The 13,410-nt window shown below is 42.5% G+C and overlaps 1 protein-coding gene across 5 annotated transcripts in view; it reads left to right on the forward strand.

Annotated features, from left to right (window-relative positions):
• LOC111838048 (RAS guanyl-releasing protein 1-like) overlaps positions 1-8,255 on the forward strand; it is a 17,949-nt gene extending 9,694 nt beyond the window's left edge. For all 5 annotated transcript variants that reach the window (XM_023800613.2, XM_023800611.2, XM_023800612.2 and 2 more), the window contains 11 exons: positions 399-572; positions 770-886; positions 1,097-1,372; positions 4,344-4,424; positions 4,523-4,627; positions 4,735-4,844; positions 4,962-5,106; positions 5,217-5,253; positions 6,116-6,247; positions 6,361-6,563; positions 7,046-8,255. In XM_023800613.2, the coding sequence (XP_023656381.1) occupies positions 399-572; positions 770-886; positions 1,097-1,372; positions 4,344-4,424; positions 4,523-4,627; positions 4,735-4,844; positions 4,962-5,106; positions 5,217-5,253; positions 6,116-6,247; positions 6,361-6,563; positions 7,046-7,201 (1,536 nt within the window). In that variant the 3' untranslated portion in view covers positions 7,202-8,255. The remainder of the gene's footprint in view (positions 1-398; positions 573-769; positions 887-1,096; positions 1,373-4,343; positions 4,425-4,522; positions 4,628-4,734; positions 4,845-4,961; positions 5,107-5,216; positions 5,254-6,115; positions 6,248-6,360; positions 6,564-7,045) is intronic.
• The last annotated feature ends 5,155 nt before the right edge of the window (positions 8,256-13,410 follow it).

Genomic DNA, 13,410 nt, shown 5'->3' on the forward strand with positions numbered 1-13,410 from the left:
TAATTCTATTTCCAGAGAGACTGAAAGTCGTACAGCTATTTTGTGTCTGATCATTAGAAAATGATCATTAGAAAATTCTTCATGGTGCACTTTATGCACTAATGTCCTCAAAATGAAACACACATTGTTCCACATATTATTATTGGTGATAAAGAATAAACAAATCAGAAATACTTTGGCTACTTATTACTAAAAATGGTAATACAAAATATTTCACATTGGTTCTTTTATATGTCAGTGATTTTTGGAAGTAATATTTATAGTTTTTGTATTGTAGGTTTAAATTTCATTTCTGCATCGTGTTTTATTTCAGTTTACGAAAATGTTTTCTTATCGTTTGAGTTTTCGTTAACATTAACGTGCTGATCCTCCTCTCTCTCCCCCCATCTGCCGGCCAGTACCTGGATTACCGTAGCTATGTAGTGAACGGTTCAGTGCGTGGCAACCCAGCCCTGGAACGCTCAGTGATGATGTGCAACGGGGTCTCCCAGTGGGTGCAGCTGATGATCCTGAGCAGGCACACCGCACAGCAGAGGGCCCATGTTTTCACCAAGTTCATCCAAGTTGCCCAGGTACCTGGAGCAAACATATTTGTACCTTAATTTCCCCTCAGGGATTAATACATTTCATCTACTATATACTGTACATAAATAGGGCCATATTTAACACCACATACCGGACCAGGACTCTATACCTGTTCTGAACTTTGAACTCTGAATTGAATTGAATTGAATTCGCTGATGTCTGCTCCTTATGTCTTTCGGTGCAGAAGTTGCGCACCCTACAGAACTTCAACACTCTAATGGCTGTGATGGGGGGCCTTTGCCACAGTTCCATCTCCCGCCTCAAAGACACGTCCAGCTTACTGCCTCAGGACATCACAAAGGTCAGGCAGCTACCTCATATGGTCCAAAGCAAAAGCAATGATCCAAGTCTGCTTTTCAACATCAACTTGCCCAGGAAAATACTCTGTGAGATATGGTGTCAAGCATGAATTAAGCATGAAGAATTCTATGATTTTGTGTAGTTTGAGTCTTCTCTTCTTACTGTACCCCATCTCTATGGCCAGTCCTAACTTCTTCTCTCTGCCTTCCAGACCCTGAGTGAGATGACTGACCTGCTGTCATCTTACAGTAACTACAGCAATTACCGCCGGGTGTACAGTGAATGCACAGGTTTCAAGGTACCCATCCTAGGGGTACACCTCAAGGATCTGATCTCCCTGAACGAGGTTCTGCCTGACTACCTGGAGGACAATAAGATCAACTTGGGCAAGCTGCAGAACCTCTACACTAATGTCAATGATCTTCTGGGCATTCACTCCTGTAAACCACCCTTTGAGGCCAACAAAGACTTGCTACATCTTCTCACGGTAAGGGGTTGTGGTAGGGAAGTGGATCTGGATGTAGTCACAGTGAATGGAACCGAAATGAAATAGACTGTGGCTGGTTGGAAAGGCAAGGTTCCTTCTGCATTCTTTAAACATGAAAATGAACGTACATAGTAATTCACCTTTAATTAATCATTATTATTGATATGCATTTCACTTGCATCAATAACACTTCAGAACTGCAGTTTCACACAACTGGGCAATGTATATATATTTTTTATTTTAGTTTTATTTCAATTATATTTCCCACAGATAGTTTTCTTCATTACAGAAGACATTTTAAAAGGGTCTTATATAGTTATATATAGATTAAATCAATTAATTGCACAATAATTAAAATGAGGTCGATAATTTTTCCGGCCGTGATAATTTTCATTTGCATGCTTGTTTGTTTTCCTCGTGTCTCTCTCTACCAAATGGGAATATCGGCTCTTTTTAGCAAACCGGCTCATTTGGCTCAGCTCACCAAGAAGAGCTCAGGCAGAAAGAGCCATTCAGTAAAGAGATATTGAGTGTAATCACTTTTTGGCAATGGGTGATCTACATTATACTGGTCCTATAGAGGTGTTTAAAGCCATAAAAATGGGTTATATGTTTACTAATCATGTAAATATAACCCAGAAGAGTGTAAAAAAAATAAAATCAGGCAGAAAGAGCCATTCAGTAAAGAGATATTGAGTGTAATCACTTTTTGGCAATGGGTGAACTACATTATACTGGTTATGCTGGTCCTATACAGGTGTTTAAAGTGGTAAAAAGGACTGGATGGTTGATACTGCAGCACAGAGCAGGAAAAATCCACCGACTCTTTAATATGACTGCAAGATGAAGAATTGTCTTTATTTAATAAGTAATGCACATCGGTTGTGTAGTGAAACTCATTTAGACGTAGGAACATTTATAAACATAAATCTACATTAATGTGTCACATTTGAACTTCCATGGCTTCATGACATAAGGTTACAGTTTTACAACGCAGGACTGCTTTAAAGCGTTTTACATGACAATGGCTTCCTTTGACTATTATTGCAATTATTTATTTAAAAATTCACCAAACCCTTAAACCTGACAAAGACATACCTTCGCTATTAGCTCGGGGATACATGTACTGTATACTTTTTGCACTTTAAGACGATTGATATCGAAATTACCCGCCTTAGTCGCACAGAAACTGCGATGCGTCCTGAACAGGCTGTGCGCGCTCCCGCGGATCGTAATCAGTTTCTTACAGACAGTCACTTTTTGGCACAACACCTGTCACAGTCGTCCTTAATGTTTAGTCACCTCAAAAACCCGAACAATTCTATAAACATTAATAAAACGGCTCTTGAATAGGAGCCGGCTCCCGTCGTTCACTAAAAAGAGTCGGCTCAAAGAGCCGTCTCGTTCGCGAACAACACATAACTAGTAATGAGTCGTGAACTCTCGTGTCAGTGGGCTCTTTGCACGTCAGCTTCCGCGTTCATGGAAATGCGGCTCGCTCATTTCCGGTCTGTGACTTTGTGGCTGGTGTTAGCTATAGCTCACCCTAATAGACATTACTCCCAGACAGTGATAGTGTATGCATGTGGTAAGGTTGCCAACAGTGAAGGGACGAATCAAAATCGCCCATATTGCGGGATGTCCCGGACAATTCGGGACGGTTGGCAACCCTAGCATGTGGCAATGAAGTAACTATGAACATCCCCAGTCATTCTAGCGGAGAATGTTTAACTTAATTAGTATGTTCTATATGTGCTTAAGTACACATTGCGTTAATCTGTGTTTGCTGTTCTTAGTGTCAAACAGAAACACGGGAACAGGAGAGGTTGCTTCTTCAGATCCATGAAGAAGCACGACAAACATCGTAGTGTAAAAGTATGGCAGCACTGGTACTTTGTCAGAGTTCTAATTAAAGCTGTTCAATATTCAGATTTGTGTTATATAGACTCATCAAAGCTTATGATAAACAGCCATAAAACGAGCCACGGAGATGCTGCAGCGAACGCTTTCAGACAATGTGAAAATACGCTGTATAAATAAAATTTAATATTTAGGTACAGAATATTATACTGTATTATATAGCGTATTTTAATTATACACAGTTTAGTAATTTAATTTGTACAGTACTGTAATTTGAAAAGCATTTGAAACGGTTGTACTATATTTTGCAATAAAAATTAGTGACGCTGTCCGTTTTATTACCTATTATTCATGTAAGAAATATACACGTGTCAGTTAGACTGAGACAAGAAGAATAAAAAATCGGTTATGATGATCAACTGATTATAATGATCAATTTCGCCCAGGCAGACATGTTCACTATAAGCGGTAAAGTAAAATGTGGCAATAAATTATATGAAACGTGAGTATAAATATGTTGGATTTGCCGAATTTCCCAGAGGTTTGCGTGGAAACTTAAAATTTAATTGTATTTTGAGGACGTGGTACACTTAGGAAGTTATTATTGTTGTTTTTTAGCTTCTGAAACACAAGTTTACCCTTTCTTGCGTTCATAGTTACTCAAACCGGAAGCAAGTGAGCCGTATTTCGCACTGGCGGATATGACGTCACTGCAATGTTATTGTTTATCGCAATAATTCTTGGGACAATTTATCGTCCAGCAAAATTTGTTATCGTGACAGGCCTACTTGTGTTATTTGCATATAATACTGTTTCGAAGAATTAACAACTTGTTGCTGTAAAGTCTAATAGTTTCAGTTCTTGTAGACAACAATTTTTTTTTTTTTATCGTAATAGGTGTAATGAGTGGGGTATATAGCTTTCTTTTCTCTTAGCTAAAAAAGTTGTATATCCATCCATCCATCTTTTCACCGGTTATTCTGGTCAGGGTTGCAGAAAATTCCGTTCTTCCATTAGTTTGTTTTCAACTACAACACAGATTCTTCTGGTTTGTGTTTGTGTTTTACCCCAAACATTTCAGTGACTCGCTGTCTTTGATGTGCCTCCTCAGCTGTCTCTAGACCTGTATTACACTGATGATGAGATATATGAGCTGTCGTATGCCAAGGAACCCAAGAACCCCAAGATACAGGTTAGTGAAACTTTGGTATCATCTTAGTTTGTTCATGACACCAATTACTGTGAGCATGTATCGCAAACCCTTCTTTTCCCCTCTTTTTTTACTTGAAGCCTGCTATGCCAGTCAAAGTTCCAGTAATAGCAGAATGGGGATCAGGAGTGACACCTAGAATTGACCCTGACACCATCTCTAAACATGTGAAACAAACAGTTGATGTGAGTTCTAAAGACCCCATGATTATTCAAGATTCATACAGTAATGGCGAATTCCCCATTTTTCCTGGGTGATAATTGCCATTGTTTTTGTATGTCGCCTCCTGCAGTCCATAATGAAGAATTACGATCACAACCTTGATGGTTACATTTCCCTAGAGGACTTTGAGAAAATCGCCGCCAGTTTTCCTTTTTCCTTCTGTACTCATGAAGGTGACAGGTCAGATATGCTGGTTTTAATCTAATATCCAGTTACATAAAAGGGAAAATAAAGTGAATAAATTACAAGACGCATGTAAAACTGAAACGGTCGCATCTCATGCATTTTCACTTTTAGGGAAGGAGAAATTAGCCGGAATGAAATCAACTCCTACTTCATGAGGGGGATGTCCGTGTGCGCCAAGCTAGGCCTCAAATTTCTGCACAATTTCCATGAGACCACGTACAAGAAGCCCACCTTCTGCAACACCTGCAGAGGCTTTGTGTGTGGGAATTTCTCCTTGCTTCTTATATTGACTTGCTCTCTGTCATCTTCCCATACAGCAGAGGTGTCTGTCACTCTGATTGTTTTTCTGTTTCTTATCCATTACAGCTTTGGGGTGTAATTAAGCAGGGTTATCGGTGCAAAGGTAAGAAGCCCATTCCACCACTAATCAATCATTTGTCAAATAATTATTTAGTTTCAATGCCCCTACTGAGTACTTTTTGTCAAATAATTAGACAGCCGTTCGGAACGTAACTCATTCGTAAGTAGTGGAGCATCTGTGTATAGCCAGCTAGGTACTGAAGAATAAGCGAAATAAAAATAAGACCTTAGACTTACAGGCTACGGACATTCCCTAAATCTGTATTTAAGCCGAATTTGTAGGTATGTTGGACCAGTAATAATAAAATACTTAATAATAATTCAGTAATAATAAAAGTAATTACATACGGTATTGTACTTTACCAGCGTCACAAAGTGCATACAGTCGTTATTACGAACCATTGTATTTAACTCAAATTTTTAATATAATAGACTTTATGGCAGTCCATTTGTAAGTACAAGTTGTCCATAAGTCAAACTTTTTTAACCCGAAGACTGGTTGTACCTCAGATGAAAAGCACTGAACTTTTATTTGTATGACTAAATTATATAGCTAAGATAGGTTTACGGGTAAGGAATATCAGCTCTAGAACCCACCAGACCTAAAGGAAATTAAGCTTTTGACTCTCCTACTCAGCATTTATGATAATTATTGAAACCCTTTGTTCGAGAGAACAGTTTATAAACAGCACTGTTCTATAACATAGCATACTATAATATAAAGTTTAATCTATCACAGACTTCAGTGTCAAAACATAAAGTTTGTTTTATAAAAAGCTGGTAAAGGAAGGACACAGCATGTTCTCATATGAAACTACAAGGGAGAGCACCATATGAAAATGGCTTCCTTATTGATTTTATGTGCTATGAGATAAAGCTTTATTAATACCTGTTTCCTTTCCAAGACTGCGGGGTAAACTGTCACAGGCAATGTAAGGATCAAGTCGGGATGGAGTGTGTGAGAAAGGTCAAGGTTTCTGGAGGGTCCTGTCCCTGCACTCCTGCTCCTGATCACAGAGCTAAAGGTCACAGCTGTAGTGAGTCCCCTTTGCAGTTCAGACACACCGTCTCCTGTACGTTTATGTACTTTGTCAGATGGTGTTGAGTACATGACCCATGTATTGCCGTATAAATGCGTGTGTCCGATCAGGCTCCGAAGAGGACAGCTTTGTGTTCCCACCAAGTGATGGAGCAGAGCTCATGGAGGAGGCCTTCCCAGCACAGGCAAATGAGCGGGATTCTCAGCGTTTGGATCGATCCACCCAAACAGACCCAGGGGTGTGGACACCGGGGCTTGTTAACAAAAGGGGGGACGAGGCAAATTCACAAGCCCTGGGTTCATCTCCAGGAAAGGTAAACATGGTGCTGTATGTCATTACAGACAGAATTACAGACAGCAAATGCTATCCTGCGTGTTACTTAGGAAGTTCTAATAAAAAAGATCTGTAAATTATCATATACGGTACTGGGCAGAAGTCTTAGGCAGTCAAAGCAAATGTTTAAAAGTAACACAATAAAAACTAACAAGATTTTTTTTTCCTGTTCTTCAGATGGTTAATGATATTTTGTTTGGATATCTAGATGAACACCTCTTCAGTTCCTAAAACCTCTCTTCAGGGGCACCCCAGCCATTCCATGTATTTAGTTAAAATTTACCACCACTGTAGGACTTTAGGAGAGGGTATGAAATGGATAAGCTTACACACTTTGCCAGACAATATCATAGTTTTTACACCAACATTATGATTATTTATGCATCATGTGCTTTGACTTTTATACAGTAGTGTAAGTTACAGTAAGCTCTTGGTAAATTAAGACTTTTCTCCACCCCTCAGGACGCTGTGCATGACCCAAAAATACAAACAGTGGGGAAGAAGTCTCGTTCTGCCAGGCTACAGCGATCACGCGGGGTCTCCATGCCAGTCTCCATGCTACAGGAGAAGATGGAGGACCTGCAGCTATATAAACAAAATGCTGGAGGAACAGGCTGATTTGCTCTAGGAACAGCAGCCAGCTGGCTAGAATAAGCAGGGACTTATATCCACAGTTCTTACAAAATCAGAGAGACAATGGGTTTGAAGGCACAACTTCAACCTGCTAATGGGGCCCAGCCTGAAGTTCTGAGCAGTTAATGTAAGATGAACCAAGCTCCCGACACAGCATCGTATCGCCACTACAGTTTCCAAAATTCGTCGATTTGGAGATACAATTGTTACAAAGACTTTCCTACTGGGTGCTGACTCCAATGACTAAAACAGTGCTGTACTGTTCCAAGACAAGTGGTGAAAACCCATTCCAAGCTCAGATCTTCATTGGTTTTGGACATTTCAGTGATTTTTCATTAATTCAACACTCATTTCTCCCTGGTAGCAAAATCAGAGTGTTAAATAAACTTTTAAGACACAATCTAGAGCAGAATGACCAATGGAGTATCTTGCCATTTGTTGTTCCCTAGATTCCTACCACTTGATTATTCTTGGTCATTCAACACCCCAGTCCCTCTTAAAGATCCACAATGTAGCAGCTAAAATATAATTTTCATTCTCCAACTAATCAAATCTTTCCTACTAAATGTAGTAGTTTTTATTTATTTCTGTGTGCATTAATTACGCGCCTAAAACCTGTTTTGTGGTGACTGTGGTCGATGTGTTGTTTGTGATATTTTTCTTATTTTGGGAAAACAAAGATGTTTTATAAAACATGACTTGTGCTGGCAATTATAAATATTTATTTTATTGCTTAGCTCTTTTTATTATTATTTTATTTTACATACTCCTACAGTTTTACCTGTTTAGCAGTTTGCCATTACCTGATCAGCAGTTTTCCATTAACTGGAACTAAAAGGTACAACAGTTGAGCCCTTCCACCATATCCAGATCTTCAGGCTACTAAGTGTATCTCTGTCGTTAACCAAGCTACCAGCTGTCTTAATTATTTGAGATATCCTTAAAGCAATCAGAAGTAAATGGAGAATGAAGCCATTCACTTTACTGTCTTTAAAAGGATTGTGCATGGATTAAAATGCATTGGTTTAAAAAGTGCAAAGGTCCTGACAAAATGAATCCTGTCCATGTTTTACAGGAAAAATATAGAAAATGCTGAGAGAAAAAGATGTCAGATCACTTTAAATAATAATGACAAAACCATAATAATGAATTCCTGTTACCTCTTGTATTTTGTGACACTAAAACAAATTATATTATGCTGATGGCTTCATTTAAAACTAGATGCTGTCAGAATGACAATAGTGTATTCGGAATGGCTCACTCCGACCCACCCACCTGCACCCACTCTTCCCGGATTCCCAGCCCCCCTACACACTCTCCCCAACTCCCCAAAATGAATCTTATTGCAGGTTCTCCAAAGGTCAACGTACATTTGCATTAAAATTATTGTTGTGTTCCACACAATATCAAACTGTCACCTACACCATTGTCCACACCTCTCGCAACATCGTACAGTGAGCCACCATTGGTCCACCCCCAGACCATTGTACCTAGTTTTATACACATACACAGGAACATGCTAAGATTGAAATCATCTCTCATGGTACACACACTGCTCCGATATAGTAGAAGGATTTATTTATCTTGGCATTTGCGATTCTGACCACCAGAGGGGAGTAAGTGCTTATTTCACTTCTTTCTTTATTTGCTATGCTGTTGTTTAATGTGCAGACTGCAAATACCATACTACAGTGACCTTGGCTTTTGTACACGTTATGATAGAAGTGTAGCATGTATATTGCATATACGTTTGTTCTGTGGGTATCTACATACAGTACTCAAAGATCTATGGTGTGGAAGATGTTGAGGCCCTGAGCTCCTGGTCCCCACACATGGTGCGGTGCACGCTGTTCACTGTGTGTGTCATCTTGGACCCAAGGGAAGCAGTACTGTCTTCTCTGATTCTGAGCTGCTCCCAGTCCTCAGAGGGCTGTCTGTCCTTGCCCAGTCTACAAACAAATCTTGCCTTGCGGTTGGTGTTATGTATGAACGCTGCCTCTTGTTGCTGCGTGCACATGTGCCCACAGTGGACTTTTCTGTTTCTCTACAGAAAAAAAATTTATCTGCACTAAAAGATACTGTGCAAGTTAAAATATAAAGACAACAATAAATCGCTGAGAGCAATACTGGCAACCTTGTGACCCTTAAGTTCAGCCAGAGCCTTGCAAGCTCTGTGAGCTGCCCAGGTGTGGAAACCCACTATTTAATTCAGTTAATTTATTTTTAATTGTTCACATTACTGAAATATGTAAATTCTTATAATAAGTAAAAGTTGGCACAAAGCCCTTGTATTTAATCTTTTATGAAGAAAGAAAAGATGGTTGCTGTCTACTAGTAATGGGAAAAGTGTGCTTCATGAACCATTTGCTGTATTTTTTGACCCCACTAGATGGTGCTGTATGTTCAAAAAAGGGCTCAAAGCATGCCCCAAAGCAAACCAAGAGCATCATCTACTGGAGTGAAAAACTACCGTAAATGGTTCAAGAGTCATCATTTTGGCCATCACTACTGTCTACGTACAGATCGGCTCTGGGCTGGCAGAGGATGGCGTGAAGTGCCATGTGCAGGTAGCCAATTACCTGGGGAAATTTATCTCTGTCCCCATGGCTACCCTTTGCCTTTGCCATCTGCCTATGGTACAGTACATGCTCTACTCACCCTGTGTGTATGCATATTCAGTGCAGTACAGATCAGCTTCAGATGAATGACAGCATTGAATGCTGAAATGAAGTCAACAAACAGCATTCTTACATAGCATCTTGTACAGGTGCGATATAGAAAGGGTGGGATGCCAGTGAACTGGAGAGCATCATATGAGGTTGGGAGTGCAATCTTCAGGTCCACCTTGACTTGCCCTTCATGATGACCAGTGTGACAGAAAGTTGTCAAGATAGAAGTGTGTTGACTTTGGAGCACTTGGGGATGACCACCAGGGAAATATTAAAGATATCTGTGCTTGCACATTCCCTGAGTACCTGGCCAGGTATGTTGTCATCCGTTATCCGGATCATCCGTTAGTGGAGCTTACCATTTACATACACAACAGTCTTTTCAAACACGGCTATCGAGTGAGTAAGCAAAGAACTCAGAGGCACAGACTAATGCTGGAAGACGTTTTAATGGTAAATTATGTATTTAATGATAAAGAAGGTCTGTGGATGGATGGGACATGGCCAGGGGCAGAGCTGGGTCCATGGCCAGAGATTTGTCCAGAGGCAAAGCGGAGTTAGGGGCCAGAGCAGGGACCAGTAGCAGAACTGGGTCCAGGGAAGGAGCTTGGCCAGGACCCAGGGCTGGGCCCAGAGGCAGAGCTTGGTCAGGAGCCAGGGCTGGGACCAGTAGCAGAGTTGGGTCCAGGAATGGAGCTCGGCCAGGGACCAGAGATGGGTCCAGGAATGAAGCTAGGCCAGGGCCAGGGCTGGGCCCAGAGGAGGAGCTGGTTATAGGGGAGGAGATCGGCTCAGGGCTGGGTCCAAAGGCAGAGCTAGGCCAGGGGCCAGGGCTGGGCCCAGGGGCAGAGCTTGGTCAGGGGCCAGGGCTGGGCCCTGTGGCAGAGCTTGGTCAGGGGCCAGGGCTAGGTCCAGAGGCGGAGATGGACCCAGAGGAAAAGCTGGTCCAGGGGCAAACCTGAGCCTGGCAGTAGACCTTGGCCTCACTGACCCCTGGGTAGTACATCGCTGCTTGCTCACTGGCCCCATGCCCCTCTCGGAGACATTGGCATGGAAAACATCCTCTTTCCTGCCCTAGCTCTTGCATTGTCTTGCATCTTAGTTTTATGGTTGTCCTGACATCCCGTAAGGTTTTCTGCAATAGAAGCAGTTTGGAATACATCACACACTCAGAGAGCTGAATGACACTTTGAGATCCCAAAAACCTCTGAGCAGCCCGGCACACCAGCCACCTGACGCTCAGAGAGGTCCCTGGGCTCCAAACGGCAGCTGTCCTACCCCTGCCTGCCGTTTATCTGCCTCTGCCATTCTCATACTCTCTGAAATGGCCTGTATCTGTTTGTGAATCTTCCCCTGCTGCTCCATGAGTACTTGCTAGAAGAGAAGAGTTGTGAGATCTGTGAACGGGCGCTCAGCCAGCACACCTCACATGTCTGTCACTGCACACTGCACGAAACACAAGTTCTGTCCAAATGAGCCCACTCACCCTCATGCCATTGCGACGGACCTCCACGTCGCACACCGCTTGACCATGGCTGGGGACACACTGCTGGCAAATCACTGTGTTTTCCTCATCACAGTGGTATAGCTTGTAATTGCTGTGCTATAGGCAGGTCCAGCTCTGCACATTTTCCACATTGACCAGCAAATGCCCTGCCTGGTCAATGCGCATAGGAACGTGGGCTGCAAAGCAACCTTCAGCACAACGTAGGCAGACTTTCTGAACCTGTTTGCCACACACTGCACAGCCTGATGCCACTAATGGCATCCGGGCTTCCAAGTCCTTGAACCGCTGGACAATGCTGGCTAACTTCAGGTTCTCCGCCACAAATGGCTCCCCATTGTAGGTGCGGTTGCACTCTGGGCACTGCTTTGCATCTACATTCTCAGCCCAAGCCGAGTCCTAGAACGCAGCACCAATGCGACGCGGTCGGGTTGCTAGGTAACAGCCGAAGGCGGGTCCTCATCTCACTTGCAGTCCTACGTCCCCAACCTTGAACAACGAAAGTATAACATATATTAGTGTTGCGGGACCATAAAAATGCCCCTCCACACCGCTGAATAAAACCAGATCGATTGTGCAAACAATGATGAGTCTCATAACTTACACCGTAATAACGAGCACCATCCCGCAGCCCGATTGCATTTGTAACCTTTAATTTTGGCCCCCCTTCTTGGGTTGTTCCCCACCTCATGCCCATAGTTTCCGGAATAGGCTCCAGACCTCCCATGACCCAGAAGGATAAGCAGTTTCAGGAAATGGATGGACTGATGGAATGCAATCTTAAAAAACCAACTACATGGCCTTCCCTTTCAGAATCAGAATGAAGTTTATTGCCGAGTACGTTGTCACATACAAGGAATTTGCTTTGGTGGTTGGTGCCAAGACAATAACAGTAAAGATTATTTTTTAAGAAAAGATGTACAAGATACTAATATTGTGGAAGAGAAATTCCAGTAGGGCCGGGGAATGGTGCATAGTGGGATTGCTGTCAATGTCTTAGGCCTTAGGCAAAGAAGAATGTGTATGTTTATGTTATTGCTGACCATGACACTGGAAGCTGAAACTGCTTGTTTGTTTGTGAAGATAATCAGAGACTCCTCTGCCGTGTTGAGGGAACAAGATGCCTTACATCGGCTGCTCGATGTCAGAGAGGAAGATATTTGGGGAGAAGCCAGAAATATCGAATAGAGAACAGGGGTATGTTTATGTGCAATAATTGAATGGGATAGATAAAATGGAAATTCGTAAATGCAACTGATGGCGAGTAGCTGTCTTTCCCTGGGCCCGGAGGACCGCGGAGGTGTTTGAGATCACCACCTTTGAGGCCATCACACTTTTCATTTTAGCCAATAGGGTAGAAGATTCCCAGTTGGGGGGGGGTTACAGAAAGGTATAAGAATTTTGCTTTTTCCTCTGTTCGGGGGTTCACTTCTTAAGGACGGGAATACTCTGATTCTTTGCTGTCAACTCCGGGCGCGACCTACTTCAATAAAGAAACTTTATCTTACTTAAGTCGTGTCAGGTAAATTTGCTTCAAACTTGGTGCTAATCAGAACTTAGAGAAATAATAGCAAGCGAGATTTTTTACTTCCACTGTCCAATCCTCGTGTGTGCCACGCCCCCCTCGTTATCTCGTGATAATTCCTGATTGTATTCACCTTTTGCCCGTATTACTGGCTTGACTCGCCTGATTCCTCGCTCGCCTGCTTGCCAACACGACAGAATGACGGATCTCTCCAACGCACCTCTGCGGATTGAGGACCAACGTCTGGATCTGCTACGCGAGGTGATTTATTGGCTGAACCTGTCTGAGGTCCGTGAGGACCCCAGACTGCGGGATCTAGCCAGCAAGAGCGGGACCGTCCTTGAGGAGATGACCCCGCTCATAGCTCCAGCAGTAACGGAGAGGCGGCTCCAGCCGCTCACCCTTTCTGAAACAGCCCTGCCTCAACCGACCTGCCAAAGCCGGAGAAAAAAGAAAAGGAGAAGAGAACGAAGACAGGAAGAGGAACCTGCGGTCT

The sequence above is a fragment of the Paramormyrops kingsleyae genome, chromosome 18, assembly GCF_048594095.1.
Source record: "Paramormyrops kingsleyae isolate MSU_618 chromosome 18, PKINGS_0.4, whole genome shotgun sequence".
Taxonomy (NCBI): Eukaryota; Metazoa; Chordata; class Actinopteri; order Osteoglossiformes; family Mormyridae; genus Paramormyrops; species Paramormyrops kingsleyae.